General features: G+C 47.4%; 1 protein-coding gene across 1 annotated transcript in view; it reads left to right on the top strand.

The window, feature by feature from the left end:
• NXN (nucleoredoxin) overlaps positions 1 to 25,315 on the top strand; it is a 132,955-nt gene that overhangs the window by 99,278 nt on the left and 8,362 nt on the right. Inside the window, exons 2-5 of the mRNA XM_081162247.1 lie at positions 11,107 to 11,224; positions 13,113 to 13,246; positions 13,724 to 13,824; positions 15,261 to 15,367. Coding sequence (XP_081018373.1) covers positions 11,107 to 11,224; positions 13,113 to 13,246; positions 13,724 to 13,824; positions 15,261 to 15,367 — 460 coding nt within the window. The remainder of the gene's footprint in view (positions 1 to 11,106; positions 11,225 to 13,112; positions 13,247 to 13,723; positions 13,825 to 15,260; positions 15,368 to 25,315) is intronic.

Raw genomic sequence — 25,315 nt, forward strand, 5'->3', positions numbered from 1 at the left:
CCCCGCCCCCATTGGAGAAAGAAGGAGCCATAGATCAGATGCTAGTTTGAGAAGTATCATCATTTCCATGAAGTAGCTGAGATGTTGCCTCACCCAGATCCACTGTCGGGGCAGCAGAGACTCCTGGGCTCTCCCCTCACTTCATCAGGGTCAATCTGTTTACCTTCTGGCAGAAGTTCTCTTATATTCTATATTTATCTGTGTGGATTAGTCTGGTTCCCAGCCCTGGCAGAGGCTGGTGGTGCTGTGGTGTCCTCATCACCATAGTCAAATACTGCTCATTAAGGGCTCTTACAGTTTGAGGACCATGTGCAGGACCCATTGCCCTTAATGGGTTTTCTGAGCTTGCTACGTGCCAAGGATGGTTCTGAGCACTTCTGTGTATTGTCTATCCTCACAATGACACTACGGGGTAGGTACCAGGGACCATTTTACAATCGAAGAGAGCAAGGCATGAGGAGGCTAGGTAATTTACCCAGGATAGCAGAGGCAGGATTCAAACTCAGGCTCTCTGCTCCCAGGGCCTGTGCTCTTACCTTCTACGCTCTGCTTCTTGCTTGATGCAGTGCTGTCTCCTTCGAGAAGGGACTAATGGGCAGTGATTGCTTTGTGTTCAACACCTAATAGAAGCATATCATGTGCAGTTTTTTATCCTGGTGATGGGCAGTGTATTTGACAGCACTTGGGGAGTGACAAGTTGAGGCAGATGCCTACCTGCTGTGAACTGGTGAGGTTGTGGTGGAAAGCCGGCTGCTGCCGAGGACAGACATCTCTTGGATAAAGATATAAAAGGAGCAAGTAGCGTATCGGATCCTCCACCTATCCTACTGGTAGCAAATTGATTTCTGTTGTAAAAGATCTTGCAAAGTGAAGTGAATCTCTTAAGAACTTAAGGAGTCCCCACACCACCATGCTGGGAGTCACTGGCATTTACTGGGTAAGGTTGTCTCTTTGTCTGGTTCCTCTATTCACAGGCTCCCAAACTGATACAAGGCCCAAGGAGTCATTTCCTCCCCCTACCTTCCCCTTCTACCAGAATGGGAGCCTGCAGCTGATGTGGCTCTAAACGGGGTTTAGAGGGGTCATCACCTTTTCCACTTACAGTCAAGGAGAAGTGGCAGTATTTTTCTAGATGCCCTCATCTCTAACATTTATTGAACACTTAGTACGTGCTAGGCAGTGTTCCAAGCATTATACACTTATTCATCCAATTAATTCTAACAGCAACGACATGAAGCAGATATTCTAATTATCTAGTGTTACTCTTGAGGAAACTGAGGCTCTGAGAGGTGAAGTAACTTGGCCAAGGTTGCCCAGCAGGCATGCAGTAGAGTCGGGATTTTTAACCCTCGCAGCCCAGCTCCAAAACCATATTCTTAACTATTTTCCCTGTACCGTGCTGCTTTCTGAGAAATAAAAGTATTGACTAAAGTCTTGACTAACAAGGACCTAACTCAGCCGTGAGCTGTTGGTTCTTGTGGCCGCCCCTATCTGGAATGAAAGTGGCTACTAGTGGATGTTGGAAACCTCGTGTGTTTTGATTTAACATTCCAGACATGGTCACTCAACTAGGATGCAGCTGGTCTTCCTCGTTGCCCTTTTTGCTCGTCTCTCCTGGCAGTTGCCACGATCTGCCTCATGTTATGCCTGTACATATGTACTTGTAGCTCCACTTTTTATTTGTTGTGGTAAAATATATTTAACATCAGACTTACTATTTTAAATATCTTCCACTTCTAAACTGCAGGGTTGCTGAAGGCAGGCACAGAGTCTCTCCCCATTCATTTCCCCTGCAGCAGCCTGATTAATGTTTAAGTAAATTACCTGAATAAAGCTCTGTTGGATTGCATAGCCCAGTGAGGTCAGCTATAAATCTGTTAGAAAACTTACTGTTCCGAGACTTAGAGAAATGAAGAATAAATTTTTAATGTCCCTTCTCCCCAGCCTTTGCTTTTTCTTTCGCTACAGCCTGAAGCAGAGTTGGACCCAGAAGGAGGGCGGTGGTGTGTTTCATGCCTGGGGCTTTTGTCTGCAGGAAGCAGGGTGGACCCGTTATTTTTGTAAACCTCACACTCTCGTGACCCTTGGGGCATATAGGTCTTCTTTCTGAACCAGCAACAGTGAAGGGAAAATGGATTGTTAAACTAGCTTCATAACTGCAAATTCACTAGCAGGGCTCTGATTTCTCCTGAGCTAGTGATGGTTCGGCCCAGCCCGGCCCAACCCACCGCATCTCGTCTTTGGTCGCACAGGCTGGCCTGCTGTCTGTGCTGGCTACAGGCAAAGGAGAGACAGGAGGGTGAGGAGGGTGCCCGGATCAAAGGCACCGCTAGATAAAGGGAGGAGAGCCCTGATTCCGCCAGCGCTTGTTATGGATAATTTACTCTGCAATTGCAAGAGCTTTCTGGGCACCCAGGTATCCCAAGGAACTAGGAAGAGTCTTGGTCATAAGGAAGCCTTTTAAACAGCTGGACATGACTGCTAGCTAGGCATCCAGTCTGGCTGGTCTGTTCACAGTGTTTCCTCTCCCCCTGCCTCAGTTTGTTTCCTCCCTCCCTCCCTCCCTCCCTCCCTCCCTCCCTCCCTCCCTCCCTCCCTCCCTCCCTCCTTCCCTCCTTCCCTCCTTCCATTTGTTCATCCATCATTTGTTGATCACATAACATGTGCCAAGCACTGTACTTGGCCAACAGCTGTACCAGGCTCTGAAAACTGCAATCACAGGTCAGATCACACAGTGGGAATCATGCCTCAGAAGCAAGATGTGGTCTTAACTCTGAGGATAGGAGGACGGGGTTCTGCTGGAGTCTTTAGAATGGCTCTGGGATAACAACAACAATTGACCATTAATAATAGCAGCTAACTTTAATAATACAGCATCTAATCTGCCAGGCCCTGTTCTAAGTGCTGGACATCACACATCTAATCTTCACAATAGTCCAATGAACTGTGGGCACTGTTATCCCATTTCACAGATGAGAAAACTGAGAGAAATCAGGTAGCTTGTCCAAGGTCACCAACCAGCAAGTGGCCAGAGTTAGACCCAGGCAGCCTGTGCCAGTTCACCTCTAGTGTATGTATTACCTTAACATTGGAGGGTGGGCCAAGGAGAGTTGCTCCTTGCACACCGTATATGTAATGGGCTTTGGTCGTGTTCGGTTAAGAGGGGTGGTTTTGGCTGTGGTCAGCACTATGGAGGGGCAGGATGAAGCTTGCCTGCGAAGGCTCCAGCAGACCTTGCCAAGGTAGATTAATCCTGCATCTGTGTTAGCTTTGGCTCCATCCCACGGATCGGCAGCAGCTGTTGAGAAATAAAAACTCAGACCCCAGGCAAGTGCAAGGCCCAGGCCTCAGAAGGAGAGGCAGATTCCACGTCACCCTCAGGGCTCGGCTTCTCGGAAATGGCCAGGGTGCCTTTCCCTGTGGCATCTGTGGGTGCTGACTAATCCGGCCAGTGTTTCAGACAAGCTCGGCTTTGTAATTTGCATTTTTACATCACCGGCTCTGCATCCTGCCCCTCTTGACCTTGCCTCATTGTTTTGCGGGTCACTGTAAAAGCGTTTCTCACCAGCATTCCTGGGACGATAGAGCTCCCACCGCAGACTTGGAATCATTACCCAGAACCAGCCAGCAGGCCGGGGAACGGGAACTTCTGAGTAACCCGAGAGCCCGTTTGGCCATCCTTTTTGATTTTTGCCAAGTTGAGCTAATATTGTCTCGTCCTTCTTTTTTTTTCTATTTCATCTTTGTTGCCTTGCTTCTGAATTCAGCGAACAAATGATAAACACTTAGGTTTCCAGGCTTTGGGGTTTTGCTGCGACCTTTTCTATTCGAGTCGCCTGGCCTCTGGGCAGCGATGACAGGAGGTGGTTCCGCAAGTCCAATGTGTCATCAAAATGAACATCGGGTGGACTTTTTTGCCAGGACAGTCACTGGAGGGAGAGCAGGCACTGGATGTAAAAGTCGTTTGGTCTGTCCCAGCTGCAGCAGCGCCAGCCAGTGTCCCCCTCAGCGTGCTTATTCAGTTGCCCGAGGCCCGGAGGGATGCGAGCTCTTGCTCCTGGTCCAGCCCCTGGTTCCAGCCCCGGTAGGGAGGCTGCGGGATGGGAAGGGCCTCCCTCAGCCCCCCCTCCCCTTCCCTAAGGCACTGGGCTGTGTCCCCCGCTCTAGTCAGAGTCGCTTGTGCTGTCAGAGTTCTCTTAAGTAGACTGAAAAGTAAAATCCATAGAGCCCGTTTTTAAAAGAAAATCCCAGATGCCCCTTTAAAATCTGGAAATCCAAAACGGGAAGGAGAAAGAAAGGTGGCAAACAGACTACATAAAACCGGCCAAAAAATACGTATATGTTTTGCAGAAGGTGCTTATGGCAAAAATACCACTTTTTACAGAAGGAAATCCCCATTTTTGGAGTTTTGTGTACAGCCTACTGGCTATATACCGTTGATGGATGAACTTTAAAATAGAGTTGACAGGAAAATGTTTTTTGAAGAAGATGCTGACAAGAAAAGAGGGAAATAAGCATAAATTTGATTCAGATATTAATAATGAGCCCCACGTGTATAGCGCTTCGGTTTTCGGAGCGTCTCCACACACATCGTCTCGCTTAAGGCCCGCGCTCATCCTGTGATGTGGGGGTTACTGCGCCAGGTGAGAAGGCGTCACCTGCCCAGGGTGACATCTAATAAGATGTCAGAGCCAAGGTGTACACCGCGCCCGCCCCCGAACTTCTGTTTCCTTCCTGTAGAACATGTTTCCTTCCAAGGAGGAACTTGAAGAGAATGAGGAAGCGTGTATGCTCCTGACTTTGATGAAATGCTCTAGTATCATGCCAAAGGAAAATATGAACTCATTTCTAGGGACCCTTAAAAGTAAGTGCATTTGGTGCTCAGTCCTGGGTGGGTCTGATTGTCACCATCCTCACGGCACAGGGTGGTAGAGACCGCAGGAGGCAGTCGGGTCTGAATGAGTTTAGAGCGGAGCAGCAGTGGAGTGGGACTTTAATCTCCCACTCTACACTATTGCATCATCTTAGAATTTATGCAACTGCTGACTTTTATTAGAGGAATTTCCATAGCAGGAATTAAGATGGGGCAATATTGTAGCCCTCCCAGTTGAATCAAGGTCAAAACTATGCACTAAAATGTACTCCTGAGACAAGGGGCTCTTTATCTGGGGTCCATGCAGGGATGGGATCAGACAGGTTCACTACTGGGCTTCAAGGGATTCATGTGCTTTATGAAACTACACAGAAACTTTTCTGTGCATGTGCATTTTTCTCTGGGGAAAGGATCTGTATCTTTTATCCTCAGAAGTGTCTGTGACCCAAAAATGGTTATGAAACCACTCTTTTTTTTAAGAGGCCTTTTTGAAAAACCTTTAGTGGACTTCAGATGTCACACACTTGAAAAGGCACAGAGGTGAATCTTGGTGACCATTTCTTCTAGCGCAAGCATTTCTTATCTCCAGTTAGCATAAGAAAACCATCATCAGAGTGGACCTATATGGCTTTTCTCACACAAAGCTCACTTTCTGATTTCGGTATCAAAATGGACATGATTGGAATGAGCATTCCTATGCTTTCTGTACTGTCTCAGAGCAGAGTAACTGTGATGCTACAACCTGAGAAAGACAGTCCCGTGCAGATCTACAAGTCACTGGTGAATGATACAAGTTCCTAAACAAATCACTATTGTATAAAATTAGACCATGATGTGTTAGCCTATGAAAGGATCAACTTTTCAGTGTCAGATGTAATTCTAGGAGCCTAAGTTTTTTTTCTCGCCAAACCAGTGGACCTTTACTTGGAAATAAAAGATTCAGCAACCATGGATAAAACATAAGCTAAGACCTCCTGCCTTTCCCAGTGGGAAAGAGGGGAGGAACCCTAGGAAGGGAGGGAAGATAAGGGTCATAGGTGCTACAGTTCCTTCCCTCTCCTGTAGAGATCTGGGGTGGAGCAGGGGGCCATGTTATAGTCCTTCTGCCTACACGAGGAACCCAGAAAAAATTAATTCTTTCTTATCTGTCAAGGGGGAGTCTTAAAAGGGGCTAGACTAATGCCCTCGGGCTATGCCAAGCAGGCCAGCCTTCAGGGCCTCCTCTGTGACTTCAACTCAGGGAATGGTTTTGACTCATGCTGAGCATCCAAGAATTTAGGGACTAGGTTGCTCAGGTACCAAAACCTACCATTAAAAACAAAGTCTAGAGCCAATCACATGCTTACCTTTCAAGTATAATAGGGGTGCCTACATTCAAACCGCTCTATTAATCATGTTGCATCTGCCATCTTCATATTTAAAGCTCATAGGCTGCAGTTTACTTTAGGGAACAGTCTAGCTACCCAAAAAGAGAGACTTGTTACAAGATGCCATTTGGTTATGGAAGCCCCAAGCGCCAGGGAAGATATGACTGTAGTGATCCCTTAATACATGTGACCAGGGAAGAGTTCTTTTATGAAGGTAAGGGTGGCTTAACCTCGGAGTGACTGCTAATGAAATATACCACAATAGGTCAAAAGAGTAACCATAAAGTAACCATCCATTCCTGATAAAACGTTTGGTCAAAAAGCCACGGAAGGCATCGGGGCACATGCTCGGGTTGTAGGCTGGATCCCCAGTCGGGGGCGTGCAGGAGGCAGCCAATCAATGACGACTTTCTCATCACTGATATTTCTCTCTCTCTCCTCCTCTCCCTTCCTCTCTCTGAAATCAATTAAGATATATATATTTTTTAAAAGTTATGGAGGGCTATCTTTTTTTATTGTGATCGTTTGGTTACTGTCCTAACCATTTTTAAGTGTACAGTTTAGTGGTATTAAATAACATTCACACTGTTGGGCAGCCATCTATCCCTACACTTTTTTTCATCTTGTAAAACTGAAACTCTATACCTATTAAACAATAATGCATCCTCCCGTTACCCCGGCCCTGGCAACCACCATTACAATTTCTATCTTTAGACTGCTCTAAGCACCTCATATGAGTAGAATCACGCAGTGTCTGTCTATTTGTCACTGGCTCCTTTCACTTAGCACAGTGTCCTCACGGGTCATCCATGTTGTAGCATGTTGCAAAATTTCCTCCTTTTTAAGGCTGCATAATATTCAACACTATTTTGTTTAACACGTTAACGGCTATCTGTCTCAAACCAGCGGCTAATGTTACATATCATGGAAAATATTACAGATACAGATACAGTGTGGTCAAGTAGAAGATAAGGGTGCGTGCTATTTACTATTGTTCTGGCAGCTCCAGCCAGTATAGCTCTGTTCAAAAAGGAAATAAATAGTGTAACTATTGCAAAAAAGAAGGTAAAGTTGTCTTAGTTTGCGAATGGTGTGATTTTCTTTTCAGACTGAAAACCTATTTGAAATAAGGGTATGTATTTTAAATTTAGCTGTTTTTACAACTCCATCTTTTCATTTGTGGCCTAGACCCCCCCCCTTTTTTTTTTTGCCTATTCAAGGACTTCGTTCTTGCATTTTTTCCTTTTCATCAATTTTTTTACTTTCTCTTCTGGATTCTCCCCAACGGCATATGTTATAGTATCTCCCCATCTGTAAAATATCCTCCCTCTGACCTCATCTGTAAAATATCCTCCCTCTGACCTCATCGTGTGTTTCTCCTGCTACAGTCCCATTTCCCTGCTCCCTTTATAGCAAAACTCTTAAAGAGAATTGTCTGTTGTCCAGCTCAGCCCCTTATCTGCCATTCTCTCTCTCTTTATAACCTTTCTTTTTTTAATTATTCTCTAGATGTTTCACATGTTGGCAAGAGGACTCGAATGTGTCTGGGTCCCAGGCCCACTCTAGGCATGTGTGCTGGGCAGAGCTGCTCCCCATCCCCCCTCTTCCACTCTGGTCTGTCTTTCAGCTTCGCCATTTCACCGGCTCCTCCTTGACCCTGTACAGGTCATATGTGACCTTAGTTGCCCATCCACTGGACAATTCTCATTTTACTCAACATCTCAGCAGGATTTGACACAGTTCCCTACAAAACACGTTCTTCGCCTGTCTTTTGGGACACTAGAGTTTCCTTGTTTTCGTCCTGTGACACTCGTCCCTCCTCAGTCTCCTGTATTGGTGGTCCCCGGCTCTGCCCTGGGATCCCTTTTCCTCTGTAGCCGTGTCGTCTCCTTGTATGACCTCATCTGGGCTCATGACCCCTAACAGCATCTAGACATTGATGATCCCTGACTTATATCTCATACTCCCTCCCCCGCACAGAGTCCAGATTGAAATCTCCACTTGCACATGTGATAGGCAACTCAGACTTCACCTGTCCAGTCTTGATTTTGCCCTCGCAAACTTCCTCCTGCTTCGTTGTTTCTCACATACTTTTCCTTAATCCCCAAACCACAATACATCCTTGATCTTTTTCTTTCCATCGTCCCTTGACATTCACTTTGTCAACCTACTCTGTTGACTGTCTTCAGAATAGATCATGTCCTCACTGTCTCTGCCGCTACAACCCAAGTTGCGCTCAACTCTTGCCTGAGCTGTTTTCAGTAGCCTCCCCAGGTCTCTTGCCCTCCACCTGTCTTCCCCTGCAGTGTGTTCCTTCCCAGCAGCCAAAGCGACCTTTTAAAATGTAAATCAGATCATACCACTCCCCTGCTAACCTCGACCTGTTATACTTAGAATAAAATTCCATTATTTTTACCAGACTACAGGGCCTTAAAGATCTGGTCCACAATTGCCCTCTGACCTCCCCTCCTTGACTCTGCCTGGCTCCGTCCACTCCAGCCTTCCCCAGTCAGCCCCCTGGCCTCTACACAGACAGCTTCCCTGGGCCTCAGGTGGTTTACCTTGATGCATACATGGCTCACTCATTATTGGGGTGTTGTGTTCAAATATCACTCGTTCAAAGATGCCTTCCCAGATAACTCTCTAAAATACGTACCACTCCTCCCAGCCTGCTTTGTTCTTACCCTGATTTGATTAACTTTTATCAATTACAAGTGTCTGAAATTATTTTTTATTCATGTTTATGTCTCCCCCACTAAAATAGAAGCTCTGCAGAGGCATTGGCTTCCTCTGCCTTGTTCTTTCTTGTACCCCTTGTGCTTAGAACAGGGCTGGCACGTAGTAGGTGCTCAGTTAAACATACTGGGGAAATAGCAGTCTATTTACAACAGCTCTCTATATATAAAATCATCAGTAAGTAAAAAATAAGTGACAAAAATGAGGTATCATTTTTTTCCTATTCAATTGGAAAAACTAATGTTGGTGATCATGTTGATGAGGGCACTAGGAAATGGGCACTCTCATTTGCCTCTGGTGGAAATATAAAATTGCCTAAGCTTTCATGGTGGTGAGTCATGGGTGATTTTTATCTCAATTTTTTTCGATGTGCTGTGTTTCCCATTTTTTTCAATAATTCCTTTTTCCCCCTAATAATTACTTTTTAAGCCAGAAAAATCAAATCATCTTAATCTTTTTTTTTCTCCCCCTTTACAATAAAAAATTAACCTGGCTGGATCCTTGCACCAGCCAGTTGGTGAAGCTAATCCCAGCAGCAGGTGGCCTTGCTTTGCTGTGGGGCCTCTTCCCTTAGGAATGTTTAATCTGAGTCCTGTACCGGGCTTCTCCTAGAGGATGCAGTACGTTCATGAGAACTGCGTGCAGAATCACTCTTGTTCTGCGGTCCTGGGCTGGCGTGGGGAGCCCACTGGAAATGCGGGCCTGGGAAAAACATGCAGCTTGAAGGCGGGGCCCACCCAGTTCGAGGTGGGGTCCCACAACCCTTCCTGCCAAGACCCAGGTCTCCACAGACAGGGGAAGCCTAACGTTTCTTGGCAGATACCCTTCCCAGCTCCCTCGCTGCCTGGGATTGAATTAAAAAACAATAGCCTGGCCGGGTGTGGCTCAGTGGTTGAGCATTAACCTAGGATCCAGGAGATTGTGGTTTGATTCCCAGTCGGGGTACATGCCTGGGTTGTGGCCTCGATCCCCAGCCAGGGGCGTGCAGGAGGCAGCCGATCAATGACCCTCTCTCATCATTGATGTTTCTCTCTCTCTGTCCCCGAAATCAAAAAACAAACAAACAAAAAATAATAATCACAGTCACACATGCCTTTCACTCTGCTGTATGCAGCTGGACTTCTGATGGCAGTTTCCTTAGACATGTCCGTGCCCTGTTTTGCTCATGCCCCGGTGGCCAGCCCTCCTGTCTGGGCCCCAGGCCCCCGGAAGGGAGGCTCACAGCTGAATCACCAGTGGGACATTCTTCAGTTTCCCCTTGTTTCTTTCTCTCCTGGCGAGAATTGGTAGCTCGACACTTCACTTCTGTCGCTTTCTGGGCCTGGCAGTTAGGTTCCCGAGTACCCAGTGGCTCACCTGAACGGCTGAGAGCAAAGTCCGCACTCCGCTCCTGTCCTCGGCTGTTTCATTTACATTTCCTCAGCCCCGCCCCACTTAGCCCCTGCCCTCTGACAGTGCACAGTCAGCCTCAGGACCTGCCAGCAGATTGTGTACTGTTCTGAGTGGCACCGAGAATTGAGGGCTGGGCTGGCTCAGGATATTGCTTCCCTGGTGTTTGCTGGCTGAGTGGCACACGTTTATGACTGCAAGCGTTCCAGGGACCTGGTGATGCGGTGAGAGGGGCAGATTTTAACTATTTGTCTTGTGTTCCCTTGTCCCTTCTCCCTTGGGGCTCAGAGCAGGGGAGCACCTGCCCTCTGATGGAGTGGAGAGGCACCAATAAAAAGCCTCCCTTTTTGCCTTAACCACCTGGTCTGATTGTGTTCAAAAGATGCATAATCCATGTTCATCTTTATGCGTGTTAGAGAAAGTGCTGGGGATGGGGGGAGAGGTATGAGAGAAGAGTTCTCCTAGAATAACTGTCACCCATCCTCCATCGGCCTCTGCCATGGCTTGAGCCTGTGTGGGACTCAGACTTGGGGTCCCTGCACTGTCACAGACTGCAGGGGCAGGGGGAGCTGCAGCATCACCTGTGCACTGTGCCCAGCCAGCCCCCTTTCTGTCAGTTATTCATTTATCTGTCCTTTACTGTTTTCCAGTCCACCTACCGCCTAGGCCTGAGGGGTTCAAAAGAACTGCAGTTAATCTGGTTTGAACTTAACCACCTTCTTTAACTTTTTTTTCTTACAGCTTAAACTTTGGAACAAATATCGAATTTCCAACATTCCATCGCTAATATTCCTAGATGCCACCACCGGGAAGGTTGTGTGCAGGAATGGGCTGCTGGTGATCCGTGATGACCCAGAAGGTGAGACCTCGGCATGTCCATCCTGTACTCCCCCTCACCCCCTTCCACATCCCTCTACCCTGACCTCCTCTCCATAGCTAGATGGAGTTGAAATGCAGTTGACCCTTGAACAGCATGGGGGTTAGGGGTGCCAACCCCCACACAGTTGAAAATCCACGTATAACTTTGACTCCCCCCAAACTTAACTACTAATAGCCTGCTGTTAACCGGGAGCCTTACTGATAACATAAAAAAATCAATTAACACATTTTCTATGTTACGTGTTTTATATACTGTGTTCTTACAATGAAGTAAGCTAGAGAAAAGAAAATGATATTAAGAAAATCATAAGGGACAGAAATACATTTACAGTACTGTGTGTGTTTTTCAATACTGTAAGTTTACATCTGTTTTAGGCTATGCGGTTTATCTTCAAGTTCTTTCAAATTGCCAGTTAAAAAAAAATCTGCACATAGTGGACCCAGGCAGTTCACCCATGTTGTTCAAGGGTCAACTGTATATGTAAGTGGGTTTATTTGGCTAAAGAATATTGTCTTGATGAAATTATAGTATTCTCCAGGTCATGGTTAAGGTTTTTAAAGGGATCAGAATGTCTCTCCTGGGAGCTTTAATTCATGGGCCGAAGGAGATGGAATCTGAGAGCTGAGGAGGCTGTTGAGAAGCAGCTAGAGCTCCGATACTGATGGCTAGTGCCGTTCCCACAGCGAAGTCGCAGGCTCTGTGTTCTCTCCATCTCGGTGGCGAGTGCACTTCATTCTTGGTGCTGCCCAGGTCCCGCAGGCCTTGGTCTTGCTGGCTGACTGGCTGGGTGCTCTGATCACCCTGCTCAGTGACTATCCAACGTCTGTTTCTCTCCCTCGTGCACTGGAGTCATAAAAGGGTCATAAGATCTTCCTCCCTCCATTATTGATCCAGCTAGAGGATCTAAGCCTGGTCACACATTTTCCCAGTTAAAATTTCACCTGCTTCAAAGAATTGCCCTCAGCAAAAACGAGGGCATGATAGAACCAAGTTTTTACCTTCTCAAATTTAAACACACACACACACACACACACACACGCGCGCGCGCACGCGCGCACGCACACTACTCTGGAGCTTGATAAATGCCCTCTTCCCCTACCCCACCCCACCCCAAGATTGTTAGATCCATTTATTCAGGGTGGGCTTGGCCACCTGCGTTTTCAGCCACTCTGCTTCTCCCTCCCACCCTCCCCTCACCCCGGGCGATTTTGAGGCAGTGGTCCATGGACCACCCGGTGAGAAAACTCTGTGTCTATTGAGCTGGGAACATATTATTTGCTCTTCCTGCCTGGGGCTTAAGTGCCATCAGAATGCAGACCATCTGGGTTGAGTGGGTTTTACTCTTTCCTTTCCCTAGACTTAAATTCTTATCTCCCTTGGTTCCCTGGGCCCCAACCACTATCTGAACCAGAAATTCTGGGGGTGGGATCCAGTAGCATCATATTTTAAAATTCCCCAGTGGATTCTGACATGCAGTCAGAGTTGAGAGGCACTGAGATTCCAGGGTTGGAACTGAAGAAACTCATGGTTAATACCTCAGACATCATCATCCGAGTTACCAGGGAAGTCTATTTTGCTGCTTTTGGACATACAGCTTCCGCCCTGGATCCTGGGACTTGGGGTCTGTATTCTTCAAAAAAACCCCAGGAAATGGGCCCTGTGATCATGCAAGTTCAGGAACCATTGCCTTGAGGGTAGGTAGGACTCTGTCATGGATGAGTCCTGTGGTTTTGGCCACAGATCTTATGGGCATGTTAACAAATACTGTTTGATGATACAGTTGTCCTGCTCTGCAGCCCCCAGGCCCCTTGGGTCAAAGGCCACACTGAAGAGTCTTAACCTTCTCGCCGTCTGTTGCCTGTTTCAGGTTTGGAATTCCCTTGGGGACCTAAACCCTTCAGGGAAGTCATTGCAGGGCCCTTGCTTAGAAATAATGGGCAGTCCCTGGAGAGCAGCAGCCTGGAGGGGTCTCACGTGGGAGTCTATTTCTCCGCACACTGGGTGAGTGTTTGGTCCCTCTTTAGCCCAGACAGAAGGAAGCAGCGAGATCACCACCAAGACCAGCTGTGATTGGCTCCTGGAGGTGTGACTGCTTGGGCATAATTCCCTGGCATTCTTCCTTTGTCCTGTGCCCAATGCATTGTTGGCATGCAATAAGCGCTTATTAATGATAATAGCAAGAAAATAACTTCGTTTGACTGGTCTAAAAGGATAGCTTTCTTAACCCATTCTGATGAGGCTTCTAACGGTCCCTGAGGGGGCTTGTTTAACTGCTGCCTGCTGGCAGGCTGTGAGGGGTGCGGAGGAGCCGGTGCTGGATGCTCACCATTACGTCTGTTTCCGCCTCTTTTATGAGCCAGGTTTTGCCAGCCCAGTTCTACTTGGGTCTCGCTGGCCTGGCCTCTGATGGCAAGTGGCTGGGAAAGGGGACGTTGAAGGTACAAAGTTAGGCTACAGGATCCTACTCTTGTTTTTCAGTGTCCCCCCTGCCGAAGCCTCACCCGGGTCCTGGTGGAATCCTACCGGAAGATCAAGGAGGCAGGCCAGAAATTCGAGATCATCTTTGTTAGTGCAGACAGGTAATGTGCGCTGGGGAAGGTGGCAGTGCAGCTTCCCTTGTTCCGTGGGTGGTTAACGTGCCTTTCTCTCGCCTTGAGCTTCTCACTTTCGTAGTGTAGAGCTTGGAGGTTGGGATTGGGGAAGACATATCTGGGATTATTGGAAGAGAGATGGACACATTTCACATTTACTCTTGGAAACGTCCGATGGGAAGCCGAGAAAAACTCATTCTTGCTGTAAATATGGAGCTATGTCCCAATTCAGGCCTGGATCATTTGAGGTTAGAATGCGTTTTCTGATTTGTTCAGCTTTTTGGATTGTGGTGAAAGGATATGGAGGGGGAGGGATGGAAACAAAAGAGCAGGGACTAATGGAATGTGATGCCTGTCTTAGATGGCTGTGCAAACATTTTCCTTAGCTCCCGCAATTTATCTGGAGGCTGTCATAAAAGGTCAGACCTTTTTCCTGGTCTACATCAGGTCCTTTTAGCCTTGATTTCCTCTGCTCCTTGCCCTCTCACTGGCTTTACTCATCAGTGACTTTCCTACATCGCAAAACTCCCCAATTCAGACCGAGCCACCAGGTGCTTCTGCCTCGTCAGTTCCTGTTCACAGAAGGCCCTCCGAGATGCCGACACACTGAGAGCATGTTTTCCCTGTGGTAGCCTGGACATCTGTGCTACTATTTCATGCTCAGTTTGGTGGCCCGTGGTCTCTCCCACCGCAGTGCCTGTGAGTGGAGGCAAGCTCGAAGGCGTGCCGGGTGGAGTAATCACTTGTTTAAAACTTTAAAAGACATCAGCTTTACTGCAGTATAATTGGCATGCAATGAAATGCATGCATTTTAGGTATACAGTTAAGTGCATTTTGACAAATATATGTACCCATGTAAGCATCACAATTAAGACAGAGAACATTCCAGCACTCAGAAGACTCCTTCATGCCTCTTCTCAGTCAGTTCTAACCCCCAAACCCCAGTTTCAGGGAACCTCTGATCTGCTTTCTGTAACTTGATTAGATTTGTCATTCCTAGAATTTCTTATATGTAGAATCATTGTGTTTATGATTGGTTAAAAATGTGGTCCCGTACACACCACTGTTACATATACAAAATAGAAGTGTCACAGGGAATGCAGTGTCTGAACATCTAGGTTTGTTATAAAAGTAAGACCTGTGTGTGTTGAAAATGAACAGCTGGGCATGAGTTAAACTAGCAGGATGCAGGGGAATGAGCTGTTGAAATGGTCTGGCACTGTAGTTTGGTATCCACGTGCTGTGTGGACCAGGTTTCCCGGGGTGCACCAGAGCGGGCGGAATGACCCCTTTTGTGCCTGAGCGTGATGATCAGACGCCTCTGCATTTGCAGAGCCCTGGGCACGGCTTGGTAGAAGGTGGGGAGGACCCAATGGTGGTGCACTTGCAGTAATAGAGCCCTGTTTCCATGTGTGTCACTGTAGGTCAGAGGACTCATTCAAACAGTACTTCAGCGAGATGCCCTGGCTTGCGGTCCCCTACACCGACGAGGCCCGGCGGTCGCGCCTCAACCGGCTGTACGGAATCCAAGGTAAGCATTTCCGACTCCAGGACGCTTCTTGGAAACCTGCTCATCAGGGCTCACCACGTCTTTGACTTTCCTTTTAGAGGGAAAAGAACTTTATTTCCATGAATGTTCTGCTTTACCATCTTCAAAATGGGAAGATTCAGTGTTGGGCACAGAGCAGGCATTTAATAAATATAGGGCATCCCAAAAAAATGTATGCACAGACATTAAATAATTGTAAAGGTAGTGTTTATTAAAATATATTTCATTTTCAAAATTGAGCTATCAGCTGTTAAAGTGTGTTTACATTTTTGAGGGACACCCTGTATTTAACTGACTTTCTCAGGGGGAAAAAAGGGAAAAGTGAGAGTTTACAACCTAAAAAAGATGACCTTTTGTATGTCAAAAAGCTTAAACAAAGGCCACCAACAATATTAATAACATGATGGCAAAGAATCAATATCTTTCATAGAAAAAGAGCACTTCCCAGATACCAGTCCAAAAGAGAGAGAAAAGACAGTTTAGACAACAAAGATTTAAGGTAGGCAGCTTTCCCCGTGTAGAGTGTCAGAATGGATATGAACAATATTCAGCATAATTTACTTTCATGAAAAGTAAAAGACTGAATTTATATCTATCACATTTGCAAACAACTCCCCCCACCAATATATACATATATTCCCCAGTGTATGGAAGAGATCAGACTGCTAGTAGGAATGTAAGTAGAATAACCTTTCAGGAGAGCAATTGGCAATATACATCAGAGGCCTTAACAATTCTATAAAACCTTTCATTTAAAAATCCCACTTGTAGGAATTTATGCTCGGGAAATTTTCCTAGAGCACCTAGCAAAGGCTGAGCTCCCCTTGAACAGGTGGTGGATTTCTGTTTTTTTGGTTACTTCTTTCATATTTGCACACTTGGAATCTCATAACAGACCACGATTCTTGGCTTTAGTCCCTAGAAAACCCAGAACTGAGTTTTGTAACCACTTCAGCAATTTTGCAAAACTGACCATTTTTGTGCATGCCCTTGACCCTGGCTTCATTTTCTCTTCCTTTCTTGTTTTCCCTTCAGGGGTATATTTTCATCTGTTTTTATTAGATTATATCATGTACTTTTTAAGCCTCCTGAAATCCGTTTTGGAAAAAAGATGGAGTCGATTTAAATGCATAGGATTCTATCTCTCAAGCTCCAACTAGCCACCAGTCCTGAGCTCAGTGGGAAATAAAAAACCAGAAGGGTGGCCCAGTGCTGCCCTTGAGTAGACAAGACTTACATTGGGAAATTACTGAAGAGCAGAGTATAATGATGTAAAAAGTGTTGATCAAATAAGTCCCATTTTGTACGGGGACTTAAGAAGATTGACACTTGTCCCAGAGAGGGAAGCCGAGTGCTTTGCCTCGCTCAGCCACTCTGCTTGGCCAGGAGGCCTCCCCACATTTCCAAGCATGTGTCCTCAATGGGGCAGAATCTCTTCCTCTCCACAGTAGGGAGTTGAGTTCCCCTTTCCTGGATGGGGGTCTAGCATGATGCAGGCATTCCTTGTGGTCCGTGCGAAGGCCGTGGGGTCACCTGAAACTAATGAATTACCAAAGGACAGTCTATATGTAATGCGCAGCTAGTTTGACGTTGGCAGTCTTCCCTCCCTGTGCTCTGTCAGATGTTTCTGAGGACCCTTTGGGGTGGGTGATGGGGGTGTAGGTACAGAACAGCAATCTTGTAAGAGAGATCATGAGCTCTTCAAGAATTCAATGCAAGTTTTGGACACACCACTAAGGCTGGAGGGTGCCCTTTGCTGGAACGTTGGCAGGGCCCACACAAAAATTAAATTGATTTTTTTAAAAATCAATTATTTTCTGTCTGCCTTCGGAAAGCAGAGAAGGGAACTCTCCTTTCAGATTCTCCAGTTGTCAACATGTAAATATTACAGATGGAGGAGCCTTGGTTGTTAGGTGTGACCGAGACAGCCAGAAAGTGGGTAACCACAGTGAGGCGGAAGAGAATGGAGAGTTTTCAGACGCGTTCATTTGGCACAGTCTCTTAAGGCCCTGGCCGTGTGAGGGTGAGAAGTACATAGGTGGTCCCTGATTAAAGGAGCCTTCGTTGGAGGATCAGAAGGCCGATTTGGAGAGGCTCTGCCCGGGCAGGCGGTGGCCGGCCAGCCATGCCACAGTGAAGGAATGTGAGACTCATGAGGATCCCAGGTCCGCAGGGAGCCTGCACTGCAGCCCAGCCCTGCGCCTGGCCCGTCCCAGTGCTCCTCGTCTGCTGGCCCACGGCGCCCACTCCCCTGCCATCTGTTCTAGTGTCTCTAAAGCTTGGACCTGACTGCTTTCCCAGCTCCCCACCTCCTGCTTCCTCGCTCTTGGGGTTATAGTCTTTGGCACAGTGTTTTGTGCTGACTGCTCCTTGATCACTGATCTCTTGGCTAAGCCTTAGGACTCATTCCTGCCAGCAGCCTGTCAGACGTGGCCTGTTGACCTTGATCTGTCTGCCTCTGGCCCTGTCAAACCAGAGATGCAGTAAAGCACAGTGAAATATGAGTATAGAAAAGCAGCACAGCATTCTTATCAAGGTGGCATGTAATGAAGGGACACATGATGGAATAATACGAATTCAGAGAAGGCTCACTTGGAGCTGTTGAGCCAGGAAGGCTTCCTGGAGGAGGTAGCTATGGAAGCAGGGCCTTACAGAATGTATGGGGTTTAGATAAGAGGTTTGGGACATTTCAGGACAAAGGCCAGAGTAGGTCACCCATGGTGTACTACAGGGACAATGGGCAGTAGGCTGATTATGCCATATTGTATAGAGCTTTGAACGCCATGCTAAGGTCTGTGGACTTGACCCTTTGGACTTTTGGAACCTTTTGAAAATTTTGATTAAGGGGAGATCAGTGTAGCAGTGACATTTTAGTTAGACTAGAAGAGAAATCCCAGAGGCCGGTTGCCACTGATATTTCTTTTTTTTCTTTTTTTAATTAAGATAAAATTGGTATATAACATGATATTAGTTTTAGGTGTACAACATAGTAATTCGATATTTGTATACAGTACAAAGTGGTCACCACAATAAGTCCAGTTACCATCTGTCACCATACAGTTGACCCCCTTTACCCATCCTGCCCACCCCCGCAACCCCTTTCCCTGCTGATAACCACCGGTCTGTTCTCAGCTTCTTCGACTCCTACCAGGTGACAGGCCTTATGCTGCTATGATGAGGTCGTGGTCCCTGCCCTCACAGAGCTTAGGGGTGCCACTTCACTCTTCCTTCCAGCCCCAGCACTGAGCTGAAAATGGTCTCTCAGGTCCCTGGGGGCCTCCTGTTCACAGATTTATTTAACAAAATGTAATCGCATGCCTGTGGTATGCCATGAACTAAAAAGGCCAAGGTGTCTGGCCTCATGGAGCTTACATTCCAGCAGAAAGACAGGCAGTAAACATAATTTTACCGTGAGCTGAGTTGTGAGTGCTGTAGATAAAAATAGAGCAAGGTAAAGGAATTGGGAGTACAGGGTGGGATTAATGGGACCCACTTACAAATTTAATTAAACTCCTTTAAACATAAATTTAAACCTTAAAAACCACTTACCTGAAAGACAAAATGTTCCCAAGTTCCTAAGTAAGTCTATTAACTCTAGTAAATTAAACTTAACAAATACTATGATTCTTAAGTTTTCCTAAATGGAGCAGTACTGTTAGTAGGGTTTTTAACTTAAAATCATAACTCGGAATCAATAACACATTTTAATATTGCAATCACAGGACTGATCTGTTACTCTACTGGCCCACTTCACTTAAATAACAACGAACACAGAAGTTAAATACCAAATATGTATGGATGTCTTGACACACAAAACACTTTAATACCATAGGTTTGATTCACGCTTCTAAACTTAATTCTAGATCTTCCTAGATTTGAAAGATGCTCACTTATAAAGGAAATAAATAAGTTCCTGGTTTGGGATCATTTCTGAATTCTTCTCTAGTCTTGGAAGCCGGTGACTCCTCCCTAGGCTGCACCATCCTTCAATTGAATTTTGCTTTTCTTTACCTCTGAGGATATTTAAATGCCTCCAGTCTAGCTCTGAATACCTTTGAACTTGACAGAGTTGTGTGTTCTTTCATACTCTTCATAGCATCACAAAACTGAAAATTATTTTTGATTGGATTCTGAATATTTCTGAGCTTTGTGTGACTCTGTGGTTACAACTTCCAGTCATTCCACTGATGTGTTTATATGTGTGTATGTATAGTCTAAGCAATTTGTACTTGCAATACTCCGATACCAAATGTGTGAGAGTTTCCCACACACCAACCAGTTCTCTGACACCTGCTGTCACACACCTACAATTCAGTTCAATTTGGACACCATGTACCTGGAGTTGGGGTCGGACCCCACAGGACCACCTGCCACTCCCTCTCTTCAGGTGCCAGTTGCAAGTCCCTGTCCTTTTGACTGACTGGCTGTAAATTAAGGCTCCTGTGACCCCCTCCTCAGCTTCGGTAATTTGCTAGAACAGCTCACAAAATTCAGGAAAACATTTTACTTACTATTATGGTTTATTATAAAGGATACAACTCAGCAACCGCCAAATATGAAGAGATTGCTTAGGGCAAGGTTCCTGGGAAGGATGCGGAGCTTCCATCCTCTCCAGGCCCGCCACCCTCCCAACCAACCAGCCTGGGAGCTCTCTGTACCATCACTTAGGGGTTTTATGGAGGTTTCGTTACATAGGCATGACTGGTTAAGTCACTGGCCATTGGTCATTAATTCAGCCTCTAGCTCTTCTCCCTCTCCAACAGGGGAGGTGAGGGGGTGTGGGGGTGGAGCTGAATGTTCCAACCTTCTAATCATGCCTTTCCAGTGACCAGCTCCCATTCTGAAGCTATTTAGGGGGCCCCCAGACCCCAGTCATCTCATTAGCTTACAAAAGGACACTCTGACCACTCCCAGATTCCAAGGGTCTTAGATGCTCTTGTGTCAGGATGTGGGACTAAGAGCAAATATTATAACAAAAGATGCTCCTATCACCCCTTTCACTCAGGAAATTATAAGGGTTTGGGGAGCTCTGTGCCAGGGACTGGGAATGAAGACCAAACATTTATTTATTATTATATTACAAAATCACACCCACGGTCAGTGGAGGGAGGGTTTTACTGTGCTGAGTCCTGGTCTCCAGCACGGCCTACAGGCTATCTCTGGGGGAGCCCGTGCTCCCTCTTTGACTCCGTCCTGGGCTCTCACTGCGCTTTCTGTCTCCTCCTGAAGCATTTGACCAGGGCGCTTTCACAGAGTGATGCCAGGTACGTTCCCCACCACCCACCAAGGTGAGCCACCTCCACCGGCCTGTCCTGTGCCTTGCCATAAGCCAGTAACTTGATCTGGCAGTCACGTTATGTATTGCGGTACTTGAGCAGAGCGTCCCTGTGTTGTCCTGACAGGCCTGATGAAAATGGTTCATGCGAAAAGAACTTGGACTCCCCTCAGCGACTTGAGAGCCAGGCTTAGAGCGGGCCTGGATTCCGAGTGTCGCCCAGCTTGCCGGCGGCGGTGGCCTTGCATAAACTCCAACAGTTTGTTGAGGTGTCCATGCAGGTGTGGTGGGAGAGTCTGCATGTGAGACTGTTGCCCCTCAAGTCCTCCCCTTTCACAGGGCAGCAGGCCCTGCTGCGGTCTTGATGAGTTTGCCCCGGGCTGGCAAGGCCACAAGTCCTGCTGCTGCTGGCACACAGGCAAGCTGGTTCCCTCCGTGCTCCGGGCTGAGCCTGGCCACCTGAGTTTACCAAGGCCCTGGCATTTGGCCTCCACCCATTTCCTTTGTTTTTGGAGAGTAGCTGGGTTGCCCTGAGTTGGAGGGCCTCCCAACTCCCAGCGCTTTATGCAGACTGCGGAATTTGCAGCCCTGTAAGCTGTTTAAAAATGCCTTTCTAAGGAAAGGGTTTAGACAGACTTGGCAAAAGGCAAATCCCATTAGCAATTGTCTAACTAATCCTGGCTGCCTGAGAACACTGTGTTCTTTGCAGGGAGGCTTAGAGCCCCTTCTCTCCTGGGCTAGGGGCCCTGGCTGGTTTTGTTCCTCTCCCCTCCCCTGCCCCCAGCCTTTGGGAAGGCAGATGGGGCCGAGAGTGGACGTTGGCCCTGCCACCAGGGGAACAGACGCGTTAGGCCTGGCTGCTGGGAGGCAGTGGTGTGACGGCTGTTCGCTCTCCCAGAGTCTGTTCATCTTCAGTTCCTCTGCTGCCTACATTTTCTTCTTTCCTTTCCCCTTCCTTCCTCTCCCATTTTCCACCTTTCTCCTGTCTCCCTCCCTTTTCCCTCTTCCCAAACGCCTTTCAAAACATAGATTTGAAGCAGAATCTATTTATTTTATATAAGAGTAAAGCATTTGGAGTCAGTGGAAGGTGAGGGGCTGATGCTGGTTGTTTTGTAGACAGAGCTCAGTGTCCAGAGGGCTGGTGCAGGTTATCCGGAGCTGCCCATGGATGGGGGGGAGCAGCAGTGGACTTGGGGGGAGCTGGCCCTGTGGGCAGAGGCTGGGGGCTGCCTCTGGACCTACGGAGCAGCTTCTGTGTTCTGTTTTGTTTGTCTTATTTTGAGAGCATAGAAAAAGAAATAACAGGAAAGGACAAAGACTAACAACAATTGCCCACCTGGAATTGACATTTTTGCTTCAGGTATTTAAAATACAAACGAATGGGATCATTAATACAGACAGAGATGGGTTCCTTTCACTGCTCTGCAGTGCCAGTCTCCTTCCTCCCTCCTCCCCTGGGGGCACCTCTGCCACATCTTTAATGTGTATCTTCATAATCTGTTTTCCTATTTTAACTGCATATATGTGAGCCCATGAATAATAGATAGTCGTGCTGGGTGTGTATTTTAGAAGCACACTTAACGCTGACATGGTGTAATATTATCCTGCAACTTGCTTTTCTTGTTTAACGTTACGTTTTCAAGATTGATCCCTGTTGATATCTATATCTGGTTCATTTCTTTTCAGTGCCGAGAAATGTTTCATGATATGACTGTACCATGGTTTATTTACCTGCCCCACTGTTAATGGGTACTTGGTTGTTTCTGGTTTTTCTGCATATTAAGAACTTTGCCATAAAGGTCTCTGTGCCTGTGTCCTGACACAGGCATGTGCCCAAGCAGCTTTCAGGCCTCCAGCCACGTTCAGGTAGGCCCAGACCCACCCCGTTAAGCTCCCTTGGGTCCTTTCCGCTCCACCATACAAGCCAGCTGCCTCCGTCCCTCCTTAGCGCTCTAAGCAAAGGCAAGTTTTAGGGGAGCCAGGGAGGGATAGAATCGGCATTGTCGCCCCCACCCCACCCCAACTGCCCTTTGGGTCTTGTTTGGTTTTTATTTTATGTTGATACATTTATCATAGCACCATTTAAGGAAACTCAGACATGTCTACTTACCCACATTCCTGCCTCACCAGCACAACTGTTTTCACTTTCCGAGTCCCTTTTGGTCTCTGTCCACATGCATACTTGTCCCTACTTGTCACTGTTCACGTAGCATTGTGTATTCCGTATTTTCTATGTAACAGCATATTACAAACAGTTTCCATCTTGCCACAGTCTTCACAATGACCATTTCCATGGTCACACAGTATTTGACCCCACCCACGTGCCCTAACCTGCTCTTCCTGTCCCAGGGTCTGCGTTCCTCCCATTTCCCTTCCCTGCTCCCAGCGCTCTTTGAGTGATTCCTCGCAGCCCCCTCAGATCGTGCTGCCACCTAGAAACAGAAAGAAAGCTCTCTGGGCTGCAACCTGCCTGGCTTCTGTGCCCCAGATGCCCCAACCGCTGCTACTGCCTTTAGAACCCCCTCTTTCCTTGGCAGTAGAAAAGCAACCAAACTAAATGATGGGATAGTCCCGGTACATGTGGCTTTGAGATTTTTATTTTATCTTCACCCAAGGATATTTTCCATTGCTTTTGAGAGAGCGAGAGAGAGAAACACCAATGTGAGAGAGACACATTGATTAGTTGCCTCCACACGTGCCCCGTCTGTGGTGGGGATCGAGCCTGCAACCGAGGAACATGCCCTTGGCCAGAATCGAACCCGGGACCCTTCAGTCTGCAGGAAGACGCTCTAACCACTGAGCCAAACCGGCCAGGGCGGTGTTGAGATTGTTTGAAACACAAAGAGGCTCCTCCCAGGAGGAAACGGTTTGGAAGGGCTCCTTGGGCCTCGTTCTTTCTCCTCTGGGTTTGGAGGGAGATGGTCAGGGTGATTCTTGGGCACCGCTCGTGGTCCAGCACAGCTCCCCAGAGCAGGGGCCTTGGGGCCGAAGCCCTCCCTAGGGGTGCAGAGTATATGCTCTGCGCCCCGAAGTTAAGCTTAGGAAGGTGCAAGTAAAAGACGCCAACGCCAGGCAGACCGCACACGGTTCCTGGAACCTTTGCTGTGGGGGTGACGCTGTCTCTGTCTCCTGTTTCTTTAGCCGCCCCCCTCCAGCCAGCGTAGGGGTTTCTCTGTCCCCCTGGGGCGAGGCACCAGCCTCTGTACCTCGCCTTCCCATGAGCCAGGTAGTCAGCTTAGGGATGATAAAGAATCGTGATGAACTTATTTATATCAAGACCTAATATTTATGGCGCACTTACTGTATATCAGATACTCTGCTCAAAAGCATTTTATACTTGTCATCTTATTGATTCCTCACAACAACCAAATAAGATAGGGAACGATCACTACCCCCGTTCGACGGCTGGGGAAATGAGACTCCGAGGAGTTAAGGGACTTCCCCTGATCTTCCTTAGAATTCTAGCTATGCTTTCCCCGCAACCATCCCAGCTGGGAAACGTTAAGTTTAAGCAAAGCAGAGATGAGCTGTTCCTTTTCATTCCCCCCAGAGAAGCCCCTTGCTGGTGTGGAAGTTATTTCGTATAAAGGCATCGATTAGAAATGTTTCATTCCCTTTAAATTTCCCATTAGAGGCTTTGCCCTAATTTCTCCTTAGAAGTCTCTGCTTCAAGGAAAGGGGGCGCGGGGAATTTGTGATGGGGAGGAAAGGAAGAAGTGATTGTAGCCTCAGCCTCCTTCCCTGCAACCCTGGGGAGGAGGGGAGAGGGAGGTGGGTGGAGCTGCAACCTGTGGATGCAGGGGCCTCTGTGACAGCTCCTCCACCATCTGGTGGCCCAGCAGAAAGAGCAGCTGCTTTTACAACGGGCAGTCCAGGGTTCCTGTCCCAGCTTGACTACTTACTGGCCGGATGACCTTGGGTAGATAACCGTACTTTTCGCAACCATCTGCTATGAAGATTGAGGACTGAGCTGGGTAGGAGTGTCTGTCGAGCCTCACACAGAGCAGATCACGGGAGATGCCAGCTTCCCCGCTCCTGCCTGCTTGTTCATCCTGGAGGAAAGCACGCACTTGGGGCTCTCGAGCTAAGCTAACCAAGATCTGGTGATGGGAAGGGGGCCTGGCATGGTGCACTTAGATTCTTTACCCGTCCATGTGCTAGAAATGGACTTCTCTGGGTTGAAATCTGATTGTGGTTACAGTTGCATGCACCTTGTTATCTTGGGCTTTTATACTTGGACTTCAATGCTTAAATACAAGTGTGACCTGCTTTCCCATAATCATGGGGAAGAGGTGGGGAGATCCAAGGCCCAGTGGAGCTGTTCCTTCTTGGAATCAGCCAACTGGGGGCTCTGGTCATCCTGGTCCCCACAGGCATGGACTTGAGAGAAGCTGCCCCCATGATAACAAAGTAGGCCCTTTAGAGTAGTCCCATGGAGAAACTGAGGCACCAAACCAGGAAGTGGACTTCTTTTTTTAAAAAGAATACATTTTTATTGATTTTTAGGGTGAGAGAGAGAAACATCAGTGAGAGAGAAACACCAATCGGCTGCCTCCTGCACATCCCCACTGGGGATCAAGCCCACAACCCTGGCATGTGCCCTGACCGGGAATTGAACGGGCTGCCTCTTGATGCATGGGAGGATGCTGAGCCAC

Source organism: Miniopterus schreibersii, assembly GCF_964146895.1.
Source record: "Miniopterus schreibersii genome assembly, chromosome: 16".
In the NCBI taxonomy this organism is placed as follows: domain Eukaryota; kingdom Metazoa; phylum Chordata; class Mammalia; order Chiroptera; family Miniopteridae; genus Miniopterus; species Miniopterus schreibersii.